The sequence below is a fragment of the Equus quagga genome, chromosome 4 (assembly GCF_021613505.1).
Source record: "Equus quagga isolate Etosha38 chromosome 4, UCLA_HA_Equagga_1.0, whole genome shotgun sequence".
Lineage (NCBI taxonomy): Eukaryota > Metazoa > Chordata > Mammalia > Perissodactyla > Equidae > Equus > Equus quagga.
In genome coordinates, this window is record NC_060270.1 from 14546735 (window position 1) to 14559698 (window position 12964).

General features: G+C 33.9%; 1 protein-coding gene across 1 annotated transcript in view; it reads right to left on the minus strand.

The window, feature by feature from the left end:
- SLC9C1 (solute carrier family 9 member C1) overlaps positions 1-12964 on the minus strand; it is an 87370-nt gene that overhangs the window by 9195 nt on the left and 65211 nt on the right. Inside the window, exons 16-20 of the mRNA XM_046658798.1 lie at positions 12708-12893; positions 11456-11605; positions 10060-10111; positions 8674-8822; positions 526-651 (exon numbers count right to left, since the gene is read on the minus strand). Coding sequence (XP_046514754.1) covers positions 526-651; positions 8674-8822; positions 10060-10111; positions 11456-11605; positions 12708-12893 — 663 coding nt within the window. The remainder of the gene's footprint in view (positions 1-525; positions 652-8673; positions 8823-10059; positions 10112-11455; positions 11606-12707; positions 12894-12964) is intronic.

A 12964-nucleotide genomic window follows, 5' to 3' on the forward strand; every position in this document is an offset into this window, starting at 1 on the left:
TGCCAATCTTTAAAAAAAAAAAAAAAGATGATTGTAATGTAATGCACTTAATGCTATAATAAAGATATCTACTGGCTACAGTGGTGACAGCTTCTGTCCTCCAAACTCAGGATGTACAACAGGATGGTCTTCTACTGGTGGGGTGTGTGATCCCACAGCTTACTTTTCTGAGTACCTTTGGTGAGGATGTTTTCAGAGAAGCCATAAACAGGGAAGGTTTGAAAAAAGCAAAAACAAAAGGCATTTCAAAAAAAGTAAATAGCACCCACAGAGGAATGGAATTAGAAAACAGCATACTGTGCTGGGGTACCATGAGTGGTTCAGTGTGGAGTATGGGATATATGACGAATGCACGGGCTGTGGAGGCACTTTCCATGTCATTCAAAGGGATTTTGATGTGATCCTATAGGCAGTAAGGGATACGAAGAATTTTAAACTGGAGAGTATCACGGTCAAATCTTTATTGTTTAAAAGATCATTTGTTGGTATATTAAAGATGATATTACCAGGAAATAAAAATATTACCTGAATGAAGTTGATATGGTCCTCGTCTTTATCTAGCCATGGAATATGGTACAGTGCTTCTTCAACAGTAAGAGGCTTGATAATAGGCTGAAAATCAAGTATCTCTTGTTTTTTGGCCATTATTAACTAAAACCACAAAATTTAAGAAAGGAGGTGAGCAAACCTGGTGTTCACAGAATGCTTAAAACAATTATGGCTTTGTACTATTTCCTTCTCTTGCTCTTCTGAGATTTTTGTTCTTCCATGGAAACCGCCAACCTCTGCCCTCTTAGAGCATTTTTCTGCTATTCTTCTGAAGTCGTCGATTAAACTTTTAAAAGTAAACCTTTTTACTGAAGCATAGCAGATAAGCAAAAACTGCACAAAGCACTAACGTCCACTCAAAACACATTTACAGTGTGAAAACATCTGTGTAACTAGAACCCGGATTAAGAAAGAAAACGTTTCCTGCCCCCTAGAATCCTCCTTTATATTCTCTCCTAGTCATTACTCCTACCGAAGATAAGCACTCTTCTTCTATTACTGTTGTTTAGTTTTGTCAGCTTTTGAGCTTTATCTGCATGAAATCAGAGTATGCACTTGTTTGTATCTAGTTTCATTTGCTCAACATTATGTTTCTGAGACTCATCTATAATGCTGCAGGGAGTAAAACTTCATTCATTTTCACTATTGTACAGTATTATGTTGTATGAATATACCGCAGCTTTATTTATCCCCCGTTGATTTGCATTTGGGTTGCTCCAGTTTTGGGCTTTTGTAATGCTGCTATGAGCGTTTGTTCACTGTACTTATGTACACATTTCTGTGAGATATATGATTATATAATCTAATTTCTGGGTCTTAAGATATGTATATGTTCAAATTTAGTAGATTCTGCCAAACAATTTTGCAAAGCGATTGCATCAATTTACACTCCCACTCTAGCATTCTCACAGCTGCATACCGTCGTCTACACTTGGTATTGTCAGGGTTTTTTGGTTTTTTTTTTAATTTAGGTATTCTAGTGGTTGTGTATTGATATTTCATTTTGATTTTAATCTGTGTTAAGCTTACAACAATGATTTTTTTGGTGTCTTTCCCTTTGTTTATTGGCTGTTTGAATATCCTCTGTTGTGAAGTGCTTGTTCAAGTCTTTTGCTGATTTAAAAAAAAATGGGTTTTCTGTCTTGTTCTTATTGATTTTTAAGAGATTTTAATATATTCTGGATGTGAGCCCTTTGTTGGATATATTTATTTTGAAAATATTTCCCACCTTTGTGTGCATTGTCTTTTCATTCTCTGAATTTTTTAATAAAGAGAAATTCTCAATTTTTATGTTATTTAAATCCAATTTTCTGTTCTGTTTAAGAAATCTCTGCCTAAGCCAATATCATGAAAATTCTCATGTTATCTTCTAAAAGCTTATTGTTTTACCTTTTATAGTTATGTACAATCCATCTGGAATTGACTTTTTCATGTGGTATGAAATAAGAGTTCAGATTCATGAATGAAATAGGTGCAAGAACTCTACACAGAAACAAAACAAGGACTACTGAGACAAAATTAAACCTAATTAAGTGGAGAGATATGTTAATGGATTGAGTCAATATTAGAAAGATGTCAGTCTCTAAATTGATGTACAGGCTTACTGCGATCCCAATGGAAATTGCAGTAGACTATTTAGTGGAAATTGACAAGCTGATTCTACAATTTCTTCGAAAATACAAAATGCCAAAACTAGTCAAAATAATCGCGAAGAAAAGAATGAGGCTGGAAGATACACACAATCAGATATGAAGATTTTTTATTGTTTCAATATGAGAGTGTCATATATATTGAAAAAGATTCAGTGATAAACAAAAAAATAAAACAAAAAAGAGTTCAGAAACTGAGTAGCACACACACAGTCACGTAATTTGTGACAAAGACTCTACTGCAGTGTAGTAGGGTAGGATGATCTTTTCTGTAAATGATGCTGGATTGACAATTCTCCGTATGGGAAAAAATGTTAACTTTAACCTAGCATTGTTATGTGAGGCATTCTATATGACATTGCTTCTGTTCATTATTTCTATTGTCCTACAGGATAAACTTTCCCCATAATCAGGTATATTGGTCTTGGTTTTTTAAGTTCAAAACTTCCAGTCATTTTAGCCATATATACACCCATTTCTTTCTATTTTTGGTTTTCGATGGTGTTATGTCTAAAAGCGTGGGCTCTAGAATCAGAATTCCCGCATTAGAATACTGTCTCCTTACTTACTAGTTGTCTGAACTTGGGGCAGGTTACTTAATCACTCTGTGCCTCAGTTTCCTCCCTTATGAAATAAGGACAATAATAGTACTCAAGTCATAGGGTTGCTGTGAGGATCAAGTGAATACAGATTTACTATTATTGTTTTTTATGCTTTTGTTATTCTCCTCTTTGCATTATTTTACCATGGTCTTTTGAGGTTTTCCTCTAGTGTTTTACATTTTTTCTCCAGTGAAGATGCCCCTTTTCACAGGTCTTCCTGCTATAGTCAGGTGAAATTACAGCCTGGACCCATTAAACTGCAAAATAAGCATTAATCTAAAAATAATCTCCATTGATGGTGGTGAGTTTGTTTATTCGCACAAGGCACACAAGCATTGTGTGGTAATGGACTAACCTACAGAAGTATGGGCCAGACTCTCTGTATCTTCAGGATGCTATTCTGGATACCTAGGGAAATTGTGGCAGCTGGGGGGCTTGGGATACCATATATCAGGACAAAATCCTCTTTAAACATTTATTTTACTTGTTACACAAGTGATATATGAGAACGTTTCTAAGTGAAAGTTTCAATCACTATGAAAAATATAAATAAAATGAATAAGGCTCCCATTATCCTCCTTCTCTCCTTACTACTGTTTCCTCCAGATGCAAACAATGTTAAGAGTTTCATATATTTTTGTCTAGATTTCTTTTTAAAATAGTACATAGATATAATGTGTAATATATCTTGGTGAATTTTTTCATGTCAGTATATATAGATTTTTCTTGTTAATTTACATGTAATGTTCATTTGCATGGATGTATCACAATTTACACAATCATTCACAATTTGATGGATGTGTAAGTTGTTTATAACATGTTTAAACATATATCTTTGTTTACTTTTAAGTATCTGTACATTTCTACATGTAATTGTGGTTTAAAGGGTGTGCACTTTTAAAGTTTTCATTTGCTAAAACTGCCCTCTAGAACGGCTATGCTCATTGGCATTTCATTCTGCCATATTTGTCTATTTTCTTATAACCTCATTAGCATTGAACATTGACAGTTTTTTCCATTATTGCTCATTTAATGGGCAAAATATGGTAGCTATTAATACTTCAGTTTCTATTTCTTTGGTTACTAGAGATGTCAAATATCTTTTCAAACATTCATTGGCAAATTTTCTTATTGTGTCTGTGAAAAGCCTGTTTCATATTCTTTTCTCACTTTCTATTGAATTTTTTGTCTTTTTTCTCTTGATTTGTGGGAAGTTTTTAGGTATTATTGCTATCACTATTTTGTCTGTCATTTTTGTTACAAATATCTTCCACGCTGTGCCTCACTTCTTAACTTGTTTGTAATATATTTCAACACATGAGGTTTTAAATTGTATGCTGGATTATCTACTAATTCTTTCACTAATGACATCTGGGTTTTGTGAACAGTTTAATAAAACTTTTCCCACATCAAGAATATAAAGATATTCTCTATATTTGATTATAACATTTGTACAATTTTTATGTTTAAATCATCATTACATCTGGATGGTTTTCTTTCCTGGTACGGTGTGAAGTATGGCCCTAATGCTATTTTTTCCATATGAACTTTGAATGTCTCAGCATCATTTATTGAATGAGCTATCATTTTTTCTAATTTGCAATGTCACGTTTACATATAGTAGATCACTGTGTATTTAGATCTGCTACTGGATTCAAGCCTGTTCCATTGATGTATTTTTTCCTAATTCTATTCTAATTCCATGTTATTTGATTATTATGGATTTGTAGCGTGTCTTACTACCTAGTAGGGTAAACATTGCCTCACTGTTTTTTTCCCTCATATTTTCATTTGCGGTAAAATATACAAAATATAAAACTTACAATCTTAACCATTTTTAAGTGAACAGTTCACGTGTTAAGTACATTCACATAGTGCAACCAACATCACTATTCATTTCCAGAAGGCTTGTCATCTTGCGAAACTGAAACTCTATACCCATTAAACAATAATTCCCCATTCTTCCCTCCCCGCAGGTCTTGGCAACCACTATTCTACTTTCTGTTTTTAAGATTTTTAGTGCTCTAAGTACCTCACACAAATGGAATCATACCGTATTTGTCTTTTTGTGATCGTCTTATTTCACTTAGTATAATGTCCTCAAGGTTCATCTGTGCTGCAGTATATGTCAGAATTTCCTTCCTTTTTAAGGCTGAATAATATTCTATTGTATATTCCACATTTTGCTTACCCATTCTTCCGTCAATGAACATTCGGGTTGCTTCCTTGTTTTAGCTCTTGTGAACAATGCTGCTATAAACATGGGTATACAAATATCTCTTTGAGATCTTGCTTTTCAATTTTTTAAAGTATATTCTCAGAAGTGGAATTGCTGGCTGTTATGGTAGTTCTATTTTTAATTTTCCGAGGAAGTGCCATACTGTTTTCTACCGTGGCTATACCATTTTACATTCCCACCAACAGTGCACCAGGGTTTTTGTTTTTGTTTTTTTGTAATAGCCATCCCAACTGGCATCATGGTGTCTCTCATTGTAGTTTTGATTTGCATTTCCTTAATGATTAGTAAATGATTAGTGATGTTAAGCATCTTTTCATGTGCTTATTGGTCATTTGCATATCTTGTTTGGAGAAATATCTATCCAAGATCTTTGCCTATTTTCTAATTGGGCTGTTTGGTTTTTGTTGTTGAGTTTTAGTTCTCTCTATATTTTGGATATTAATTCCTTCTCAGATACATGCTTTGCAAATATTTTCTCCCACCCTGTGGATTGCCTTTTTATTCTGTTGATAGTGTCTTTTGATGCACATGAGACACCTCATGTGCATTTTAAAACATTTTTTAATTTTCATAAAGTGCAATTTGTCTATTTTTTCTTTTGTTGCCTGTGCCTTTGTCATTTCCAAGAAATCATTGCCAAATCCAGTGTCATGAAGTTTTTGCCCTATGTTTTCTTTTAAGAGTTTTAGTTTTAGGTCTTACATTTAGGTCACAGATTCACTTTAAAATTAATTTTTGTATATGGTGTTAGGTAAGGATCCAACTTCTTTCTTTTGCATGTGGATATCCAGTTTTCCCAGAAATAGCATGTAGTTGGATTGCATCTTTTTTTAAATTTTTATTTATTTTCTTTTTATTGAGGTCATAATTGGATCATACTTTTTAACCATTATGCCAATCTTTGTGTTTTGATTGGAGAGTTTAATCCATTTACCTTTAATTAATTACTGTTTAGGAACCATTTACTTCTGTTGTTTTACCATTTTTTTCTACATGCCTTATAGTTTTTTTGTCCCTCATTCCCTGCATTATTATCTTCTTCTATACTTAGTTGATTTTTTGTAGTGAAACATTTAAATTCCTTTCTCATTTATTTTTGTGTATATTCTTTAGTTCTTTTCTTTTTGGCTACCATGGAGATTACATTTAACATTCTAGAGTATAACACTCTAATCTGACTTTATACCAGCTTACCTTCCACAACATAAAAAACTCTACTCCTTTTATAACTCCATTCTCACCCCTTTCAGTTGTTGCTGTCACAAAATTACATCTTCATACATTATGTGTCCAAAAACGTAAACAAATAATTTTTTAAATGCATTAGTCTCTTAAATTATGCAGAAAACAAAATGTGGAGTTACAAGCCCAAGTAATAATAATACTAACTTTTAGACTAATAATTGTTTTTTGAAAATGTATTAGTCTCAAATCATGCAGACAACAAAAAGTGGAGTTACACACCATTATTAGAATAATGCCTCGGGTGGTGAACATGATGTAATGTATACAGAATTCGAAATATGATGTACATCCGAAAAAAACAAAAATTAAAAAAAAATTTAAAAAAAGAATAATGTCAGCTTTTATAATTGCCTATATATATATGTTTACTGAGATCTTTATTTCTTCATATGGATTTGAGTTATTGCCTAGTGTTCTTTCTTAAAGATTGGCACCTGGGCTAACAACTGTTGCCAATCTTTTTTTTTTTTTTCTACTTTATCTCCCCAACCCCCCCCATACACAGTTGTGTATCTTAGTTGCAGTTCCTTCTAGTTGTGTGAGTTATTGTCTAGTGTTCTTTCATTTCAATCTGCAGGACTCCTTTTAGCATTTCTTTCAGGGCAGGTCTAGTGGTAATGAATTCCCTCAGCTTTTGTTTATCTGGGAATGTCTTAATTTATTCCTCACTTCTGAAGGACAGTTTTGCTGGATATGGGATTCTTGGCTGACATTTTTTCCCTTTCAGTACTTTGAATGTAGCAGCCCATTTACTTCTGGTCTCCAAAGTTTCTGATGAGAAATCTGCTTATAATCTTGTTGAAGATAACTTGTATGTGATGAGTTGGTTCTCTCTTGCTGATTTCAAAATTCTGTCTCTGTCTTTCAATGGTTTGATTATAACATGTCTTAATATGGATCTCTTTGAGTTCATCCTACTTGGACTTGACTGAGCTTCTTGAATGTTAATATTCATGTCTTTCATCCTATTTGGGACATTTTCAGCCACTATTTCTTCAAATATTCTCTCTGTCCCTTTCTCTCTCTCTTCTCCTTTTGGGACTCCCACAATGCATGTGTTGGTCCAGTTGATGGTGTTCCACAGGTCCCTTAGACTCTGTTCTCTTTTCTTCAGTTTTTCTTTTTGTTCCTCAGATGTGATAATTTTCATTGTCCTAACTTCAAGGTGACTGATTCTTTCTTCTGTCCGCTCAAATATGCCCTTCATTTCTTGCCACATGGGTATTATATATTTTATGTTAAGTTCATACTTAATGATTTAGAGTTTTTAACTGCTATCATGAATAGAATATTTTTCTACATTTTCTTTAATTGGGGAAGAATTTTGAATATTGATCTTGTTTCTGGATATGCTATTAAATTATCTTATTAATTCTACAGCTTTTAAGTTAATTCCTTAGAATTTCAAATTAAACAATAAATAAGTAATAACAATTTTCTTCTCTTTCTAAAATTTCTAGCTCTCGAGTTCCTTTCTTTCCTTCTTGACTTGGCTAAGGCCTCCAGCACAGAATTCAAGACTTGGAAGGACACTGTTCATTCTTCTTTTGTTCCTGAATTTAATAGGAATACTTCTAAATGTTTTGCCATCCAGTACAATGTTTGCTTCAGATTTTTAATAAATACTTTTTATCCAGTTAATATTCTCTTATTAACCTTGTAAAATTTCTTTGAACATTCTGATTGAAGGCTGAATTTTATCAAATTGTTTTTCTTCTTTGTTCTATTAATAAGTGAGCTATTTAGCTATTTTGGGAGATAAAACTTTCTTAGTCATAGTATGTTATGCTTTTAATATATTGCCAGATTCAATTAGCTACTATTATGTTAAGAAGTTTTATATATGTAGTCACAAATATAATAGCTTTATGGAGTTTTTTTTTCTTACAGTATTTTGAATTTGGGGAATAAATTTTGCACTTACAGAATGAGTTGGGATGCTCTCTATCTTTTCACATGTCATGGTACTATTTAAAGAACTTAGAGAAACGAAATGTAGTCAATTCTTACCCTATAGTTGAACCCTATAGTTCTTATACATTATGGTTTTTATGGGAAAAGTTGTTTCAGTGTCACAGATAATTCCCAGGAACATATTGATACCTGCTCTAACCTAGGCTGAAGAATAGTTTCATCATACCCTTGATTTGGGAGGAAAGCATAGAAAGAGATGGTCCCTCATTGTGGTAAGAAATGAAAGAGAAGTTGACCACTGGAGCTTCAGGAAGGAATCTCTCTATGATGGGTGCTTTTCTTTAGACAATTATTTTAAGTTAGATATTCATATCTTAGGGATGGCCTATATACAAAAGAGCCAAATGTAGGTCTGAAGATCATGAATGACCATATATCAAGTAAACATATTTGCTTTGAAAATATTCTATCTTACCTTATTAATTTCAGAGCCTTCAATTTTATGAATAATTCCTTTTAACCTGAAAACTCTAACGATTTCTCTAGCCAAACTGAGCATGACAAGAATCTCCTCCTTTGTTTTCATAGTGACAACAATTTCTGGGTGATCATACTCTAAGTAGCCTGCAAAACCACGAAATATTTTCAGAAGAAATAAGGACATTGTTTAAATATTTCAAGTGGACATTATGCTAATATTTCTGTTCTAAACCCATGGAGTAAAACCCTCAACACAGGGAATGGTATCTCCCCCTGATGAGGCCTCTGCAATCAATCATCATTCACCAGTAGTTGCAGAGTCCCGCCTGCCATTTTCTTGTTAGCAGCTCATACCTGTGCCTTAGCTCATGAGGGACAGACAACTCTAGTCCTAGCATTAACAATTATGCTGATCCACTTGCACTGGACACCGTGAGGCTCTTCTGGGCTCTAGGTCTGGAGTTCATGTTCAACTTTTCTATTCTGTTTAAATCAGGATTTTTGACTACTGACTGTGTGCTTAGATACGGCTTCTGATTAAGTCCTTTCACTCAGCCTGGGTCATTGTCCATCTACCCTGCCTGTATATCTAGATAACTCTTCCATCTCCCTGTTTTATCTGGATTACTGAATGTCCATGAGAATTTCATCCACTTAGATTTTACACTTGCCTTTTTGTTGGTCATGACCTCTTGTCTGCCTTGACAACTACATGCCATGCAAGATCTCTCGAGTTTGGCCTCATACCCAGGCTTGCTGTATCCTTTTGCTGCCCACCAGCTGGGACCAAATCCTCTTCTCCTCACACATGAACATTATACTACAGGAATTTGTCTGTCCCACTCCTGGGATTTGTCCTGCACTGAGAGCATGACCTGGCATGACTCAGAGAATAGGCTGTTGTCATGTTTGGGCATTGAACCTCCCAGGAGTCATAACAGAGATCTGTGAGACTCTGTTCTGATTTCAACTCATTATAAAGCTTAAGTCCTCAGATGGCAGCTCTGTGGCAACTGGAAGGAAAAAGTAACTTCTTTCCTGTGTTGTGCAGAAAGGTATGTATACTTCTGGTATGAAAGAAAATAGAATTTATAAGGTGATAATAACGTGTAATCATGGCATGCTAATGTGTTTTCTTTAAACAGAAATTAAAAGCCCTTCACTGTGGTATAAGGCAGAGAGAATAAGTGTGGAGAGATAAAATTACATTATGCCCATCCAGCCAAAGATATGATCATGTGGACTGTTGAAGTTATTCACTTTATTATTAATGGTAAGTAGGTTTCCTCAGAGAGCAGTTTAGTTATCAAGACCATTGCCTCTCTGAAGTAGTGATAATAAGAGATGGTCATGCTGAATCTTTAGGGTGAGAGATACCTACCTAGTTCTTTCATAGCATGTCCTGTATTCCTCGTTAGCCTGCTTAATAACATCTACGGAACAAAAGAAGCGTTATCCCCATTGGAAAACAAACTCTCAAAAAAGGCCTTTACATTTGCAACTGATTGATTTTTAACCCAAATTAAGAACTTTAAAGAAAAATATGATGGAGAGCCTTTCAGAAATTAGAATTAAATTTTGTGCAGTGAATTTAATTTTGCTCCAGCAAGAGTGATGGAGAGGATATGTGGTATTACCTAGGCTGATTCTGAGAAGCCTGAAGGTGAGTCATATATTTTTCCTTAAAGTAACTTGCTTTAGGATGCTATCGATTCCAAAAAATGTGAGAATTGTAGATACTTTCCCATTCAACTTTATGAGAATCCCCAAATTTGGGAAACAGGGGCAGCTGCACCTTAAGTGAGGTAAGAGGTTTGGCCAAGCTGTGTAAGAGCAAAAATGAGGACTAAAACTGAGCAAAATCCTAGAGATTCAAATAATTTTGTATTTCCTATTGTGTACCCTCAGATTTCAGTGCTAAAAATGAGTGGTTAGAAAAGGTAACAAAATTCAGGAAAATAGCTTGAAAGTTACAGGTAGTGAAGAGAGGAAAGATACTGCTTTTTGCGTTCTCCTTTACATATTGAATGTTCAATTTTCTCAACTCCAAAGCTTTGGGCATGTAAAATATAGCACTCAAATGTTCTAAATTTCATTGAAAGGTAAATATTTAATTCCATAGCTGACAAACTTGTGGCTATATATCAGTGTTAATCTGCCTCAACGGAGAAAATAAGAAATAAAATCTGGAACTTAGGCCCTAGAATTCCCTTTGCTGTTTACCATCTATGTGACTTTCAGCCTAAATAATTTAATGTCTCTTGGCTTCATTTTTTTCATCTGCAGAAATAAGGAAATTCAACAACTTTTCCCTCTAGATGACTTATTGTTACTTCTTCCCATTTGCCGGATCCCCATCCTTTACTTCTGTTACTATTTACTGTGGGAAAATCAGGAATAGAGAGAGAGAGAAGGAGCCTGCAGGAATTATGAGGAACCTCTGTTTGTTCAACATTGCCTTCACTTCTGATCCTCCAATATTTCCTATTTAATGCATCTGTAGCTTGACCGATCCTGGAATTTGCATCAAGAGGAGATGACCATTGCACATGTGTTTCATGATAGCTTCCAAGAGCCTTGTAACTTCCTAGTCACAGACATTTCAGTAAGGAGGCATTTGAGTAATCTAAACATAGACTAGTTTAAGCTTTTACAAAAATTACTTAGCAAAGCAGGAGTCAAAGACCACATCTACATAAATAGACAGAAGACATTATAGGGGCAATGGAGGGGTGAAAGGAATAAATACTCTTCTTAGTATTTAAAGTTTTCCTCACCTTTTTAACCTGTTTAGAACTTGCAATCTGATCAATTATAGTCATTATGTCTGCTTCACCTTGGACATATCCTTTTAGTATAGCATACCTAAAGGACAGCTGATGACTCATCTTTTTATCTATTATTTGCAGCAACTTTGGTGTTACAAGCTGAAAAAACAGGACTATTATTTAATATAAATTGTACAAATGTTAGTTGATTATATGTTGATTAGTCTAAATTAAAATAGATAGTAAGATGAAATGGCATGCCCTCAACAGTAACTATAGTAACCTGTCAGGGTTCTTAGTTATTTTATTCACATTATCTTTATAACTTCATGGCTTCAGCTATTTCCCTATAACTAATAATGTTGGGCACCTATGTGAAGTTATGACTTTATTCTTTACTTATTTCCCTTATAGAGAATTAGATGCTATTTTCAACTGGTTTAAATACTTGGAAAACAATGTGATTAATCTGTACTTAGGTCATAAAATGGCTGTCTATAAAGTACTGCCACTTTTACCTGCTAAATCTCCTACTAAACTTCCTACTAGATGGTTCATTTGGGTTAGAATCTGCCATACTCAGACTCCATGTTTGACCCCACAATTAACTTCTTGTTGTTCCTTTGCTGAGAGTTTCTGTCTACAGGTTATCTGTTACCAGAGTGCACTCCCCTAACTTCAGCAGAATTGGCTATTCCTATGTTTTCCAATCTATGCTTCACAATCTCTATACTCATATAGAAAACAAATAATTACCCATCATGCTTGTTATAGAAAGATGTATTAGACAAAGGTCATTTTTGATACTGCAATTTTATAATACAAATTTATATAATACAAAACGTATATTTTGTGGTTTCTTGATTTGTATAAATGTGTACTATTTGCTTTATCACTATGAATGGTTTGTATGTGTGTTTGTTTTGTTGATTTCCATCTTTTATTCCAGGTATCTGTAAGAATAAACATTACTTTGGGGTTAATCTTTATTTACACTAATATGGAATGTTTCATGTGCTCTCTATTCAAAGGGAAAGCTGTGATGAGTATTTCTATACTTTTATAAGCTAAATAAATTCTAATATAATTTGGATATTCATAACATGTTACAAAACTTAATTTGTCAAAGGGATCTAAAATTTAAAATATAAACATCAGCCCAACAGAGAGTGGAAGCCATAAAACTATAAACTGGTTTTAGTCCATATCTCACGAAGCAGTCAAGAGAAATTTGAAATTACACAATTTAACAGTTCTTTACCTTCAAAATGCGTAGTATGCGAAGAAGCCGAACAATTTTTATAAAGACCATGGTTTGAATCAAATCAAAAGTATAATCAATGGAGTTTGTCTCAATAAGTATTACGTCTATGATGCCAACTAATGTAATTGCTAATTCAAATAGGTTCCAGGTATGTGAAACATATTTCTTCCTCATTGCTGCTATCTGTTGATTTAAAAAGAAATTATATTATCTTGTTTGTTTTTGTTTTACTACAGCATTTTCTACAATAACTA